At 37.9% G+C, this 16,309-nt stretch overlaps 1 protein-coding gene across 1 annotated transcript in view; it reads right to left on the bottom strand.

Moving 5' to 3' along the window:
* Positions 1 to 834: 834 nt before the first annotated feature.
* Positions 835 to 16,309, bottom strand: part of LOC129452316 (protein mono-ADP-ribosyltransferase PARP4) — a 35,104-nt gene continuing 19,629 nt past the window's right edge. The window contains exons 7-34 of the mRNA XM_073854828.1: positions 15,170 to 15,307; positions 14,927 to 15,085; positions 14,343 to 14,494; positions 14,114 to 14,248; positions 13,602 to 13,700; positions 13,316 to 13,499; positions 13,089 to 13,230; positions 12,794 to 12,936; positions 10,849 to 10,980; positions 10,665 to 10,751; positions 10,391 to 10,555; positions 10,239 to 10,282; positions 10,082 to 10,160; positions 9,842 to 9,979; positions 9,283 to 9,478; positions 8,479 to 8,549; positions 6,292 to 6,479; positions 6,052 to 6,151; positions 5,755 to 5,925; positions 5,430 to 5,510; positions 5,257 to 5,337; positions 5,057 to 5,152; positions 4,310 to 4,414; positions 3,666 to 4,209; positions 3,467 to 3,579; positions 3,276 to 3,378; positions 2,679 to 2,811; positions 835 to 2,598 (exon numbers count right to left, since the gene is read on the bottom strand). Coding sequence (XP_073710929.1) covers positions 2,388 to 2,598; positions 2,679 to 2,811; positions 3,276 to 3,378; positions 3,467 to 3,579; positions 3,666 to 4,209; positions 4,310 to 4,414; positions 5,057 to 5,152; positions 5,257 to 5,337; positions 5,430 to 5,510; positions 5,755 to 5,925; positions 6,052 to 6,151; positions 6,292 to 6,479; positions 8,479 to 8,549; positions 9,283 to 9,478; positions 9,842 to 9,979; positions 10,082 to 10,160; positions 10,239 to 10,282; positions 10,391 to 10,555; positions 10,665 to 10,751; positions 10,849 to 10,980; positions 12,794 to 12,936; positions 13,089 to 13,230; positions 13,316 to 13,499; positions 13,602 to 13,700; positions 14,114 to 14,248; positions 14,343 to 14,494; positions 14,927 to 15,085; positions 15,170 to 15,307 — 3,990 coding nt within the window. The 3' untranslated portion in view covers positions 835 to 2,387. The remainder of the gene's footprint in view (positions 2,599 to 2,678; positions 2,812 to 3,275; positions 3,379 to 3,466; positions 3,580 to 3,665; positions 4,210 to 4,309; positions 4,415 to 5,056; positions 5,153 to 5,256; positions 5,338 to 5,429; positions 5,511 to 5,754; positions 5,926 to 6,051; positions 6,152 to 6,291; positions 6,480 to 8,478; positions 8,550 to 9,282; positions 9,479 to 9,841; positions 9,980 to 10,081; positions 10,161 to 10,238; positions 10,283 to 10,390; positions 10,556 to 10,664; positions 10,752 to 10,848; positions 10,981 to 12,793; positions 12,937 to 13,088; positions 13,231 to 13,315; positions 13,500 to 13,601; positions 13,701 to 14,113; positions 14,249 to 14,342; positions 14,495 to 14,926; positions 15,086 to 15,169; positions 15,308 to 16,309) is intronic.

Raw genomic sequence — 16,309 nt, 5'->3', positions numbered from 1 at the left:
TTAACTTAAGTTAATATCTTCCTACACGATGAGATACATGAGAGCGTTCGGTATAAACACTGACGCAGTAACTATTTTATTGTCATAAAATTAATAAACCGAATGAGTACTTACCGTGAGTAAATTTAGAGTCGGGTGATAAATTTAGTTTGAAAATTATACATATAATCCAACCTGACTGTGTAAAGTGCAAGTCAGTACTGTACTTCCTCACATACGGTAAGGACACGCCCCCATCATGCTGTACAAACATAGAACGAGCGTCATCAAGTGGTCGAAGACAGTCATTACAAAAATACCAAAATGATCTTGCCTTAGTGATCCTGCAGTTAGTTGTAAGAACAAATTTGTATAATTGAATAGGCATTTCAAAGCTAGATCATTGTCTCACAGTTAGTGCACAACATTGTGACATTACATAATCTTTCCCATTTTTACATATAGCCGACTTGTCCTTCTAAAAGAGACAGCTCAATAATCCAAAGGAGTAAAGGTTTATATTGACTGTAACACACTGAACTATCAAAAGGTCTCTAGGCAAACAAGTCACACATTATTTATAGTTACAGATATACACAGAAATGCAAACAGAAGTCTTTGAGCCTTTTTACTATTTTATGCCAAATTAAGATTATTCTTCAATTTACACTTACTAAGTTCATAAGTTTTACCGTACATTATGATTAAACTTCTGTCTGCTTGTGCTTTTGGCATTCATTTTTATTTATATAAGCTATATATTTAGACTGTTAAAAATTATGCTTTATTTTGACTCAAAATCAAATAAATAAATAAAGTACACAAGATTTCATAATTGATTTTACAGTCCTTAAGTGACTTTTCATTGTTTTCTTGGGTTTGAAAAGCCCCAGTTATCATTCATTTCTATTGTATGGAAAGGAAAATAAATCACAACATTTTGTGTTACACTAAAAAAGTCATAAGCAATTAAAACAACATTAAAGTAAGTTCAAAATTCAAGTTTCATTGTTTGAGTAATTTATTCTTTAATATATTGTTTGAGACTACAGAATTATGAAATGTTATTGACATTGTTATAAAGTTTTGAGGTCAGAAATTGAAACAAAAAATGTAAACGAAAAGTTCTGCCCAATTACTAAATAACCGATAAACCCATGGCAGGACTTACCGGGGTGTGGTCCCCTAGCTTGAGTACATTTTGGGCCCTTCACTCTAAGAATAAAAAGTACAAAAGCTGTCACTGGGGTGGTACCCTTTAAATGGGTCCTAATATTTACCATTTAGGTACAGATATGGGTACATTTGTACTCATTATATGCACTGTATAGCTACAAAGGTGTACTATTTGAAAGGGTATTTAAGAGTGCACATACAGTAAACAACCTAAAATAGAAAATATATCATATAGGGCAGTTTCCCGGAGAAGGTTTAGACAGGACTAGGCCTTAGTTATATTAGGACATTTAAGTAGTTTTTACAAACAAACCTTACAAAAAACAATACTGGTGTGCGTCTTGAGACAAGACAGTGGTAAGATATATATTAAGATATGTCAGTGCAAGATGTTTTTAAATGAAGGCAGCTCAAACATGCATTTTATTCTGGGAGTAGGATAAGACCGGTCTAGTAAACTGCCCCTATATCTCTGAAGCAGAACATAAGCCAAGTCTAAAATTAAATGATGTATTTTTAGTACTGTCAATAATCAAATTAACTGCATGATGTGTAAATTAATTCAAATTAATAATGTGTATTTGGTTTAATACAATGTGTTCGCATGGTTTATGGTAAAAAACACATTATTTTCAACATACTGTACATTTTTGTAGCTCCAGATTTTCCTTGCTTTATAAAACGCACTGATTTTGTACAAAACACATCGATATGAAAAGCTCTGTGTCCCTGATTGGCCAGCTAGTCTGTACGTTATAATTGGCCTGAATACCTCTGACGTCAGCTGGAAATGTCAATTCCTTACCATGTTTGAAAGATTTGGTCACTGTGCAATGCTAACAGGAGTTAAAGGCAGGGTGCATGATTTTTGAAAAACAATCATGTCAGGCCGAGAACCAAAACACACTTGTAGCCAATCAGCAGTAAGGGGCGTGTCTACTAACTGACATCATTGCCTGGGTTGTGTATGTGTGGGCGGTTCTATCAAAAGAAGGTCCAGATTCTATTGGGGTAGGGGCGTGTTTGTTAAGGTGATTTCAAATATCAACATTGGCTTTCAGAAAACATGCACCCCGCCTTTAACAAATTTACTGCACTATTTCTTACAAAGTTTAGGTCTAGTTAACCACACTAGACCAACCAAAAGGCTGTAAAAGAAAATGAAAACAACGTTCATATTACTGAACAAATCAAATGAACGCAAGCACGGGGGCCCCTGGGCTCAAGCCCAATCAATCCCAATGGTAAGTCCGGCCATGCACACGCCTGTCCAGAACAGGTATGAGTGGAGAGTATGGAAGTGCTGAATCATAGCCCAGTAACTGGCGTGTGGATGATTCCCAATCCCAGCCGAACTCCAGTCTGCTGCACACACATGGATATTGTTTATCTGCCCAGCAAGCCCAGTCCACTGCTTTCTTCACAGCCTCCCAGTGCATTGGCCTGCATGAAGGAAACATTATGAATCTAATAAAGAGAAACTATGGCACATGATAATGTGTGTGTGTGCTATGTGCTCTTACCTGGGACCCTCAGAGTCTTTCAGAGAGAAGAGAGACTGAAGCAGCTTCCCCTCGGCTGACTTCTTTACTCGAATCAGCTGCAGCACCAACAGAGTGGCCACCAGTCTCAAAATATCTGCATGAGCCTTTGCACCTGACAGACAAAACATCTGGGTTATCAACTACTTATTCACTTTTACTTTCCAGGATTAGGCCAAAAACATGAACCAACATGGCATATTGTTAACTATTTGGTGTCGCACAAAGTAGCCCCACCCACAGTAAAATTTATTTTGACTTTAATACTACTAATATGTTATTGTATGTTAAACATGAAATATCTTCTAATATCTATTTCATTGGCTGTCACTGTGTCATTATTACTCACAGAAAGTTAATATTCAATGTGGACGGACTGAAAACTGATTATCACTTATATGTAATTTAAATTACAACAGAATGTAATGGATATCTTGACGTTTTTTAACTTTGTTTACATGAGACAGAGCCTGGAAAATGTGCCCCTCATAAATTGTAAGATACTGACATAACTGTAAAGCATCACAACAATCATAGATGTCACTGATGTTTCACCGATTTGACAAACAAAAATCTTACCCAGTGAACAAATGCCTTTCTCTTTAAGGAAGACATTAGCAAAAAAGTCTATGTCCAGGCTGAGAAAGCTACCGAGCCTCCCAGTGCATTCCCAGTATCCATCCTATGTCGGAACAGAATGGGTAAATGTATATACATTTAAAAAACACATTGATCTGTGTAGTATGTAGTGCATTAAATATGTACAGTACCTCATGCTGAAGCTGAAATAGCTCATCCCATGCCACTATGGTACGTCTGTATGTTTCTTGCCTGCCTGACCTCGGTTGTTTATATCTTATTTGTTCCCTTTCTCTAAATAAAGCTTAATAAGAAATAAGACATATGATTAACAGGTTTTTTAAATACAGTCTCTCTCAAAGAGATCCTCGTCAATGCAAGTCAACTTACCAGGTGCTTCTGATGAACGTCTTCTTTCTCGGAAGTCATCACAACCCCTACGCAAACCTCCAGATCTCTTGGCACCAAAGACAGGAGAAGGGGGCCCAGTAGGAGCCGGAGGATACAGTGGGCTTCTTTTACTTTTTCTAAGCTCAACTTGAGGGGCACCAGGAGGAGGTGAATGACATATAGGAGTCATATAGAAGTTCATCTTGGTCCTACGTGGAAAGGGAGCTCTTTCCCTCAAGGGGAATCTTCTGGCTAAACGATGGCTAAATTCCTCTTCATATTCTGTGTAATCAGCGTCAAAGATTTCTTTTGATTGTGAAAACATTTCAGCTTCAACATCAGTCATTTGCAAAGCCTGCAAATTTAAATTTGACATCAGTTCATCCTGAGACTCTGAGCTACAACGTTTGGAAACATATTGGAGAGGAGATTCATAACTTTTAATGCAGCTATCCAACTCAAAATCCTCTCTCAACATATCAAAAACTCCGCCATTTACAGCAGCACTGTCCAAATCCAAGGCCATGCATCTGAAGGAGTCTATCTGGAAAACAAAACAAAATGTTTTGCATGGTGGTAAACTTATAGTTTTTACATTTAATTGCTATACTTACATTATAAAACAACCAGATTTTTACTAATACCTCTTTTTTATCCTCAGTCCAGCCTATATAAGGCAGAATATCCACATCCTCTTCTGCGATTAGTTTAGGAATATCTGTGAATCCAGTGTCAAGCTGATTCTGGTCCTATAAAGAGAAAATTAGGTTATAAACGTAATTCTTATTTTTAGGTATCTCACATTAGCAGTGGTTGAACAATACTGGCAATACTAATGAAACTGGTTATTATTTGGTATATCAGCATCAGTAATCAGTTATCAGTAAAAATCTGACAATAATGGTGGAAGCTGAGGATTTGTGTAGTGTGAACTAGAAGTGGACAGGAGATCTCTGCTATTGTTGTGCATGCACACATTAGAGTATAATTTCTTATATTTTACAATAATTATTTATTCCTATATCACTGAATACTATGAAGTCACCTGTGTACTGTATGTATAATTGGTTTAATTTTGCCTTTCTGTGAGAAAATATGATTCCCAGTGTGCAAACATTTACCACATTAGTATGTGAACCTTATATTATGTGAAACTTATATTATGTTATAATGATCATTAATTTTAAAATAAATTTAATTTCAGTACAATAGCATGCATATACATATCTGTCACACTGCTCTCCAGTTATTGGTATTGATAATTGTAAAACCCAAATCAGTTCACTTAACATGAGAATGTAAATATATAGATTTGCCTTAATTGTAATTCTTTAATGTGTTTTAGCATCAATGATCTAAGCAGAAAATCTTGAGGTCAGTAGTAATTTTACCCTCTCTTCAATGGCCACAAAGCTGGTGAACTGAGACAAGACGGAGAACTCTTTACTGAGTTCAGTGATGTAAGACTTCAGCTCTGCTTTCTTTCCCTGATAAACAGATAAAAACATCAAGTCAACTTCATCTGCCAAAACGCATGTATGCATGTCATAGTCTGATGATTTTCAATGAACATATTAAAGAAATATTGTACCTCATGTTCTGCCTCACTGTTTCCGAGTATGCCATCTTCATAATCTCTGATGATCGCTCTGGCTGTTAACTTGTGAAGGAACTACACACACAAACACAGAACCAAATTCAATAACATTTTAACAAACAATGATATCAATGATTATGTGAAATATTTAAGATGCTGGCACTCACAGTTCCTTTCGTCTTTTGAAGTTCTGTGGTCGACACCATTGTTTTTATCTCCTGTCCACTCAGATCACCAAACAGCATGGCCTGAAGAAGTCAACATCATCATACCATTCAAAACTATATATATATATATATATATATATATATATATATATATATATATATATATATATATATATATATATATATTGCTATGTGGAGACTTCACTTCAGTTTGTAATTTTAGATCAATTATAATGTTATTGTTCAATATATCACCTAGTCCTAACAAAAACTACTACATGAACCAAATCGATTTACCTGCACAGCATCAGATCATCAGTCCTACCTGAGTACAGTGTGGCACAAAGCCGTACACGAGTGTATGACAGTCACTGAAGAGAGCGTGAAGCTGTGAGGGGGCCTGAACAGGAGGGGGCGCTGTGGGATTAAATTGCTGCCATTTCACTGCCACTGATCTGCAGCCGGGAGACTCCACCCGCTGAACCTGAGCACGCACCTGAAATCACCAATTCATTTATTTACACACAATCCTTAGAGGAGCTGTGAGACCCTGGTCTACTGTAACGCTCTCACTTATTAAATAATAGAAAAAAACCTGATAGATGGTTAGTGTATGATTTACCTTCTCTGTCCATGTGTGTTTCATCTTTGTGTCAAAAAATTCATACGTCCCACCGCCTGCTTGAGCCAAAGCTCTGAGCATATGACGATTAGCTGTCAGGCTACACAAAGACAAACATGAGTCACACTGTAGATTCATAAGTGTAATACATGTTAATTGAGAGACATTATAAGGAAGGAAAAAAGCAACATTAACATTTACCTCAATTGATTTAACCTAAAAACCTCTTTAAAGACAGACCTGAGGCCGCAGGTGAAGACTCGCGTGTGGCAGGAGTTTTCTCGGACCAGCTGAAGAGTCAGCGCCTGGTTCTGTACGTGTCCATCAGAGATCAGCAGGATGTTTCTCATGCCATGTGATGGAGGTATCAGGCTCAGGCTACGGAGAGGCCTCCACAACTCAGTGCTGCCACCCGTTTCATTACACGACTGTTGATAAAGACGTCATTAATGCAATGATACACAGAGAAACTGAGATTTGTGACCCTGTTTGTGAAATCTAGACTAAAGTTTGAATCTAATTAAAAATCAAAGATTGACCTCAATCATTGATTTTACATTGATTCAATCTTTGAATCTTTGGCCTTATCCAGTCAACACCAAAGACATCAAGCTTATATTTTCACAGGATGATTTTATGGAAATACAGAAAATCACAAAAAAATCATTTTAGCAGGGTTATCACAGACTTAATGTGGCGGCTCGTGACTCCTCATCCGAGGGGGCGCAAAATCAAAATAAGTGTTCGGAGTATCGTGTGTGGTTCCCTTTTCTAAAATATGTGTCCTGCGTGTCGAGAGATCATGTGTGCTTCACGTATTTTGTCAAAATAAGTGCCTGCTGCACAAGCGTCAAAACCGTTTATGATAAAAGAGATGCTCATGTTCACAAAATACACGCTAGACACTCCATTAAAGGGGGGGTTAAATGGTATTTCAAGCATTCTGACTTATTAACACAGCTATAGAGTTGTTTCCTCATGCTAAACGTAGGCAAAGTGTCAAAAATGCAGTTGGGCGTGTTTCAGAGTATTTCTGTGCCGAATGCACTTCGCCAGGGTTCGTACAAGTTTCGGCTAGTTTTTTTCGATTACGGTTCTAAATGACGTTTCAGGGGTTTTTGATACGTATCACTTCTTTATATGGGCTTCCGCCGGAAAACTTCCCCCAGAAAACCCCGCCCAGCCGTCAGTCAGCGGAAGACGCTAGAGCTTGCTAACAACTTATCACGCCACTCAGCTTTGTTTAATTTCAAAAGTCAACAATGGCACAACAAGAAGTGTGTTTTTGGATGTAAGGAGAAGACATCCAGCCTTATGGAAACAATGGATATAGTTTATTATCCGGATTAGCAGCAGAGTTTTGCGTGTGTGTTTGATGCAGTGGATTTTCAGAACCGGGTCATGACGAGTTACACGTGGTAAGTAAGACTTCTGTCTTATGTTGGAAATAGGCGCGTGTATATTATATAAATGACACGAACATGTAGTGAATCATAAGTTAAAACAGTGTTGTATAGTGTTGCATGACTCGTACTCGCTCCTCCCGTGTTATAACTCCTCCTTCTTCATTTTTTCGTACGTTATCGGAAAGATTCGGTAAAGCTAATCTTTCTTTTATAAATATGATTAAACTAAAGACTCTTCAGAGATATAAAGGATGTTATACTACTCTATAGGTACTCCAGATTAATATCAGAAATGCAGAAACAGCGTGTGTTACGCGAGCTTTAACAGTAAACTCTTTATGAGATTATGCGAGTATCTGGCAAACGTGAGCGTCTCTTTTATCATAAACCCTTTAGTCGCGTCTGCAGCAGGCACTTATTTTGGCAGGACACGCGATGCATACACGATCTCTCAAAGCGCAGAACACATATTTTGAAAAAAGAACCACACACATGACGGGCTACATACATGATGTGACGAACTTCGCATCAAGCGCCCTCGAAAAAAGAAGTCACCAGCCGCCACTAAGCAAAGAGGTCAAGCTCTGGCTGGCATGGTTCGCTCCCTGCTGGTCGATGTTGTAACTACACAAATGTGGGATCAAAGGCCACAAGCAGGCATGAATACATATTAATACTGTGTATGTTCTGATAAAATACAGTTTTGCAAACAACACATAAATTGCACATATTTTAGCACATAATAATATAGAAATGTTTTGCCAGCGCGCTATTTTTGCCCAGTCTGCTTCTCTCACTGGTGAGTCTAAAATCCACACCAGCATTTCTTTTTTATTTGGTAATTGTTGTCTTGGTAAAATGATTTGGTAATAGCTTGGTTATGCGTTTCAATGTGCATTCAAGTTAAGTGATTGTCTCCTAATAGAAAACGTACTGTATAAAACATTTTCTCTTTCTTTGCCTTCTTCCCAAGCCAGCTGTAAAGAAACACCAATCTTCAACCATTTTATCTGCTACTCACCATAATGAATTTTCTGGCTGATTCAAAGGTTTCATCTAAGAGCACTGGTGCAGGAAACGCTTCCTTGTAATCTACAACAACACACATATTAGAAATTACACTTAGAGACTTTTTACACCTGGTTTTAAGATGCATTTTGGTCAATCGGATCACAAGTGGATGATACTGTACAGGTGTAAAGCACTTTCAGCTGGCCAATCTTTCGACCACATTCAAAGGTGTAGACGCTCAGGTGCAGCCACAAAAGGCTATCTACTCTCCGCCTTTTAATCTAATGTGTCATGTAATGAGCACAATGTTTTTATATCAGTCCTGACGTGAACCCACAAGCACAGCATAATCTGGTAAGTTGCACAAACTTACTTCATCAATTGATCTGAAATATCAGGGAAAGCCCTTACATATACAACACATTGTGCAGCATGTTTACTTACAACACAAGCAGCGGTACTCTGACATAATATTAGTGTGTTCAACTAAAACCCATTATTTATTCTGCTTGTGTTTTGACGACTCGCCCATAGACCATCCCCTCGAAGTAATCAGGACAAAAGCGAACAAAAGATTGACACCAGGTGTAAAGAGGAATGTGTCGCTCTCAATCACTTGTGATCTGATTAAACAAAACGTAGTAATACCAGTTGTAAACAAAGCCTTAGATTAACACTAAGTATTGAAGTGAAGATCCACCATGTTGTTCCTCACCAGAACCTCTTTACTGCGATGAACAAATAACAGACAAATAGGGAAGTTAACCTCAAAAATAACAATATAAATCTCAACAGCAGGTTCATGAGCACTTACCAGTGCCAAAAGAGATGATGTTGATCTTTAGTGAGCGGTCTAAAGAGTTAAGGACTTGAAGAGCAATCCTGCGAGCGTTTAGCATGGCGTCTCCCCGCATTGACTCTGAGGTGTCCAACAAGATGATGACATCACTCACACTGGATGGACCTTCAGAGTTGGACTTAAAGTCTGGATAAAACACCAACATACAGGCCTGGAGAGATCATTGTGAAATGAAAAAAAAAGCTTAAATCCAAATTCTTCTTCGTCATTGACTTGAAATGATGAAGAAGATATTTTGATAAGTGATTTCCCGCATTGAATTTCATTGTATTTGTTTTCTCTACTATGGAAGTCAGCAATTACTGGCAGCTGTGTGTTTACCATTGTTTATCCAAATATCTTCTTTTGTGTTCATCAGAAAAAAATCATACATGTCTAGAACAACATCAGGGTGAGTAAATGATTCATTTTGGATGAACTATCCCTTTAGTGCCATCAATGACAGTTTGTTTCACTTCAGAATACTTTATATTATCTAGTTTTAATAGCAGGTGTAAAATGATGGTTTCTGTACCTGACTCTCTTTGTCTGGATGTTTCTCCACCCACATTCTGGGCATGTGGATCTCAGAAAGGCTGAAGGTCACCTGGAGCCCATCAGATCCAAGAGTTTGTCCTGGCAAAGTACTGATCACAGCCTTACAGTCTGTCCTCTGAGTGGGGAAAATAAAGATAAATACTGTTAATATCCCTTCTTGTTTAATGCATTTTAATGCTTATTTACAGAAACAGTTAAACATTTAGTGATAAATAACCTTGATTTTGATGAGGTGTGAAGACTCTAAGTTGATGATCTCATAAGGCATTTCAATGGACATACACAGAGAGAACTCCCTAAAGAAAGAGATGCAAGAAGTTTTTTAAATAATATTTAGTAGGTGCAATTCAATCTTAGTGAATTTAGATTCGTACCCCTTTGACTGAAGCTCTGTCACAGAGATCTTCTCAACAGTTCCCTGAAATATAAAACAACTTCATTCCTCTACAGAACAGACTGAAACATCCTAACAGTATTGCATACAGTGTTAAAGTTCAGCCGTGACAAAAGGCCGTCTGTGTCGTACCTGAGTTTTCTGATTGAGAGCGGCGCTCTGCTGCCACGGTGCTACACTGCCGGGCAGAGAGAAGATGATGGAGCCTCCTCTCACAACCAGCTCAGTGATGAAGGTCACCTTGATCAAAACTGTGGCTCCTGGAGGCAGGTTCCCAACGCTGATAGTAAATACATCCTGTTTCACATAAACATACGGACTTAAACATACAGACGCTGCATGATGACTTTGGTCTGTCTGCTGTAATAAATACATCTATGAAGAAACAGTAATATGAAAAACTCACAGGTGCATCCTGGTCCATTAGATACGCTCCGTGGCCCCTCTCTATTGCTTGTCTGTATTCTTTACGAGCCTGTTCTTTTTCCTTCACCTGCCGGAGGAAGAAAGAAAATGGATGAGAAACCAAACACAAAGGTTTAAATTGAAAGCTGATCAGCTGCATTTGACAAATTGTGAATGATAACCACCTTTCCAATGACATGCTTTCCATTGATAAAAGCCTCAAATCCACACACCGCTGCAGTTTCCTCTAAAGGAAAAACGTATTTCGCTTCAATGGGAACTTCACTTTGGTTTGTGTAAGTCTGAAAAATTATGACCTGGTGAAGAAAAAGTACAGTTGAAATTATAATGCAATGCTCTGTAACAGGAATTCAAAACTTTTTGGGGCCAGGAAGCACTTATAGGGGACAAACGTTTCCAAGGACGCTCTTTAAAAGTTATAAGTCATACTGTACCTGCAGGCTTTCCACAATGTACTCTCATGTACTATAAAACTATTTGTATTGTTAATTTTTCAAACATAAACACTTTAGGTTTTAGGTAATACCTGTTTCATAGCTTTCATAAAATTAACAGTAGCAAGACTGGCAAATACATTTACATTTGTTATTTAGCAGACGCTTCTGTCCAAAGCGACTTACAAATTAGGTAAACAATAAAAGCAATTATAGCAACACAAGAACAGCAATACATAAGTGCACTGGAAAATCATCAAGTCCAACACAGTATAAATAGCCAAGGGTTGGTTAGTAATTTCTTTTTTTAAGAAATGTACAAATAAAGAGAAAGGAAGAATAGAGAAAGATAGTAAGTCCTATATTAGGAAGTAAGGTAATTGCAAAAGAGATCTTAAAGACAGCTACACAGTCAGCAGATCGTGTCATGGCCGGCAGATCATTCCACAGTTGTGGAACAGTTCCTGAGAAGTTATGCGCTAATGTTTTTTCCCTTTTGGCACCACAAGCCGTCACTCGGTGGCAGAGCACAGGGATCGAGAGGGTACATAAGGCTGTATAAGTAAGTGAAGGTAAGGGGGTGCTGACTCAGTGGTGGTTTTAAAGGCCAGAAGCAGAGCTTTAAATTTAATGCAAGCTGCTATAGGAAGCCAGTGTAACTTGACAAAGAGAGGAGTGAGGTGCACCCTCTTTGGCTCATTGAAGACAACTCTTGCTGCTGTGTTCTGAATCATCTGTAGGGGTTTGGTTGTGCAGGCTGGAAGTCCAGCCAGTAGGGCATTGCAGTAGTCCAGCCTGGACAGGAAAAGGGCTTGGACTAGGACCTGCGTAGCGTGCTAATTTAGAAAGGTCTAATTTTCCTAATATTGTAGAGGATGAATCTACAAGAGCGAGCTAAGCTGATCATCAATGACCACTCCCAGGACAGAAACATCATCAGGGTGGAACGACAGGTAGAGTTGAGTGTCGTCCACATAGCATTGGTAGGAAAAGCCATGTTTTCAAATGACAGAGCCCAGGGATGTCATGTATATCGAAAAGAGCAGCGGTCCAAGCACAGAGCCTTAAGGCACCCCGGTATCGAGCCGTTGGGGTTCGGAGACGTCACCTCTCCAGGATACCCGAAATGACCTACCTGAGAGGTATGACTTGAACCATAGAAGCACTGTACCATAGAAGCGCTGTGTCATAGACACCCGTAGCCATGAGGGTCGACAGGAGGATGTGGTGATTGACCACATCCTCCTGTAAAACCCAAACAATAAAATGACTAGTTTAAAGTTAATTTAATTGCATCAATATTCTCAATAAAACCAAACTAAATATACAGTCCCTGAATTTTCTAAATTTAGATAGTTTAGGCTTATCTTTACTTGTGAAACAAATTTTTTTCCCATATTCACAAGGTAGCAAGAACTGTTCATTGCACTCTGAGTGAACAGAGACTTTTCTTTTAGGTGCACGGAGCTGTTTAAGACAATTTGTTGTGATATGTCACAATCATCAGATGTTCCCTATATGCTCTTTTTATTAATTCAGCACACTTTTAAAATTCATAGCAAATTATTTCTTGGACCCCTGGCTATGGACTGCAGACCACCAGACCCCACTTTGAAAACTCCTGTTTGTAATGTATTGTATCTAACCAAACGTGATGCCCACTGGAGTTACTGACCTGACAAAGCAAGTCCATCAACTTGCACCTCACATGGACAGCCTTCAGAGGAAGTGTCTTGCCACTGCTGTCCAGGAGACCCGCGGTCATCTCCTCTAGAGGATTCTTAGTGGACTCCAGACCTTCACTGTCATCAATGGGCACTGGACAAACACATTCCCACAAAGTCACTAATAAAGTTGTGGATGCATTTAGCTTGACAGAACATCAACTGTGGCATGATCTGTAACTCCACTCCATCAAACTCCAATACTCTTAAAAGATGAACATGTCTTGATCAGTGGAAGTCACTCACAGATTGTTTCGGTGGGCTGTGCGAGCTCCTCAGAAGTGTCGATTTGAGGATGAAACTCTGTCAGCTGGTCTTCCTCTAAAGTGTACTGCACTACATACTTGAGTTTGATCTGATCTGTGTTATATACAACATACTCATCATCCTGTAAAACATACACAAATTAATGTAAAGGTTTGTATCACATACACACAAGCAGGTTATTCAAGTACATGGACTTGGAAAAGCACCTGAAACTCTGAGGTAGTTTTTGGAGTTCGGCGGACTCCATGTACACTGTGATAGCCCTCGGGGGCGCAGGTCAAAGTGGTGTCTCTTTTCAGCAGGCTCTTGCACTGGCCCAGAGCCACATCACACACCAACAGCAATCGAGAGCCATCGGCTACACTGGGCTTGGAGTATTTCACACTAGTCCTGTGATACAGAATAAAGGGTTATAACAACCTACATTACAGCTATTTAAAATGACATATGGATAAATAAATGATGACAACATTTACTAAATCCATCACTGACGTCAGAGAATCACTGAAGTAGATGCCTCCTCCAAGATTCCCGATATCTGTCCTCTCAATTCCATGTTGTTCCACTCCGACCCTGGGCAGCAGCAAACCTCTGATAGAAATAAACATGCAAACAAAGTCGGTTTTAACACATTGTTATAAAGTGCTCAATACAGTTCATATTTTTGATTAAGATAAAGAACACATGCTCAAAACTTTATTATTATTAACTATCAGTTTGTAATAATAATAAAGTTAACCTGGGTGGTACTCTACACTGGTAACATAGATTGACAGTAACAGGATTGACAGTGACTAGTTCTTACAAAGACTTCTTACAGAGGCTTGTAACATCTTGTGATCTATTACAATGAGTACCAAATTATGAAAATAATTAAAAATATAAGAAATTATTAAAAATCAGAAATTATATATTCACAAATATCTAATTACTAATATAAATTGTTTTGTGGTGTGAATGTGTGTGCTATGGTTATGTATATAAGAGCAAGAATGTGCTCTTACCGTGAAAGAATGCCAACAAAACTGTTGGTGCCAGTCGAGTGGAGGAGGGGCTTTATGTTGCCTAGCTCCTCCCTAAACATCTGAAGCTCCACCCCCCTGCTTACACGTAAAATCTTCTGAATCTGAATAGGCCTGCTGTAGATGCAAAATGAACCACATAATTTAAATACAAACTCAAAAATGTAAATATCAAACAAATATCAACACATTGAATATGATGTGACTATACTTGTCTTGAAGCATTTGAGAGATAACAGTGAACTCAGGGTTTTCTGATGGGACCACATCAATGCTGCACCTCAGGGCACGATACTTTCCCAAAGAGGAGGGTAAGGGGCTTCTCATAGTGGCCTCACTCACATTCAAAATATCTCGGATCAGCTAGAGAAATCAGAACAAAAAAAACATTCAAGGACCTCATATATTCATTATATGCATAATAGATCCATAATAATCCTGTATGTGAAGGTACAACTTTTTACTAAATATTAAGTCTTTCTTATCAAATAAATAATGGCAACTAATATCCTTATGTTGTGAGAAAAAATGCAATATGAAGCAGATCTGAGAAAGTTATTTATTATTATAATGTGCGTTTGCTTTACATGTTACATGCCATTTTACAATTGCAGTCTGTTTTTATGTATCACAATAAATGGCTAAATAAATTTTATTCTGTCATGAGTAATACTAGTGGGCAGGAGGAAGTACCTTACTACATTACCATTATTGAATTACTAGCATGAATCTAAGCCATAAAAATAATTGCTTAATTTAAGTCGAGTTGTACTGACAATGTCAACAATGTGTTACCTGACAAAGGTCTAGTTTCTGAGACACAAGCTTGTGTTTGGAAGGAGGGTCGGCTATTTGAAGGGGTAGAAGTGTGTTGACCTCCTCTAGAAGGGTCTTGACTTTATTCTCATCTTGAGTCTTTTGTGCCTGCAGCAGCAATCCCTCCACCCTGCTCACCTGCAACATCACAGAGCTATTAAATACAACAATCAAGATATGAAATATATCAGTGTTCACGTGGTTATCTAAGCTCACTCTCACATCATTAAGGCTGATGCTGGAAACAGGGACCGTGAGGATTTTACTAAGAGAACCAAGAGCTTCAGTCCAAACCAGCTCCACGAAGACGCCCACTTCCTGTGATAGTGTGCTGCAGTTCAGCTTCTCCTCCAAAAGAAGCTGCCAATCAAAAGGGCAGATGTTAATTTTGCACCCATTTATTATGAAAACAGATGACAATCTAAAATAATTTGTTGTCGTTTACACCCACTTAAATAACTTTCATATTGTTACATATATTTCAATATGGATATTTACTGAATTAAAGCAACGTATAAGTACTTAATATTTTGTGTATTATTTTATAGTAAATAAAATCATGAAAATGTGTGCATCAAATATGATAACCCACAGGAGGTATTTAAGTTATCTGTAAATTCCCAAATCATCATTTAAATTAATTTTAAGATGCAATCTGCATTATGCCAAACCCAATGCCAAATTAAATTAAACAAGGGTTAATATGTCATCATAACATATATTTAGAGTGTAAATGTAATATTTTTATATTATATTATATGTATTTCTATGACTTTTTATATACTATAATACTAATCCCTTGCTAAACATTTGAATTAGGGCTGTAACGATTATTAAATTTGTCTAATAAATTGTACCGACTATGATGATTAAATGACTTTGATTATTATGATTATTAAATGTCTGTTTTATTGCATTGACATTTAATTCTCATAATTTTTTGTTTGTTTATTAAATAATTTTTACACATTGTTGTGATTATTTAAATATTTTGCCAGGTTTATCTAAATAGAGGCCAAAAATAAGGTCAGAGAGTAAGGTCATATTAGTACGGGACCACATGTCTGTGGTGGCTGCAGAAAATAAATTCCTTACAAATCCTTAAGAATAGCATCCTTCACTTCCCTAAATTTGGAAATACTGTTTTGGAAATGTATGTTTTATCTGACAGTTCATACTGCTTATCAAAGTTTTGCAGCATTTCTTTAAATGCTATTTTTCCACTGTGTTGAAAGGCTTTGCAATGTAAAGTATTGCGTTACACTGCCAGTTAAAAAGCGCCATTTGATAGGTTCCGTTTATACACGTGCTGCAGCTCCCTCTTGTGTTTTTTTAAAGAGATGTGCAATCATTGTGGTGATC

The sequence above is a fragment of the Misgurnus anguillicaudatus genome, chromosome 17, assembly GCF_027580225.2.
Source record: "Misgurnus anguillicaudatus chromosome 17, ASM2758022v2, whole genome shotgun sequence".
NCBI classification, from domain to species: Eukaryota; Metazoa; Chordata; class Actinopteri; order Cypriniformes; family Cobitidae; genus Misgurnus; species Misgurnus anguillicaudatus.
Note: the sequence above shows the minus strand (reverse complement) of the source record. Positions and strands in the feature narration are given on the sequence as shown.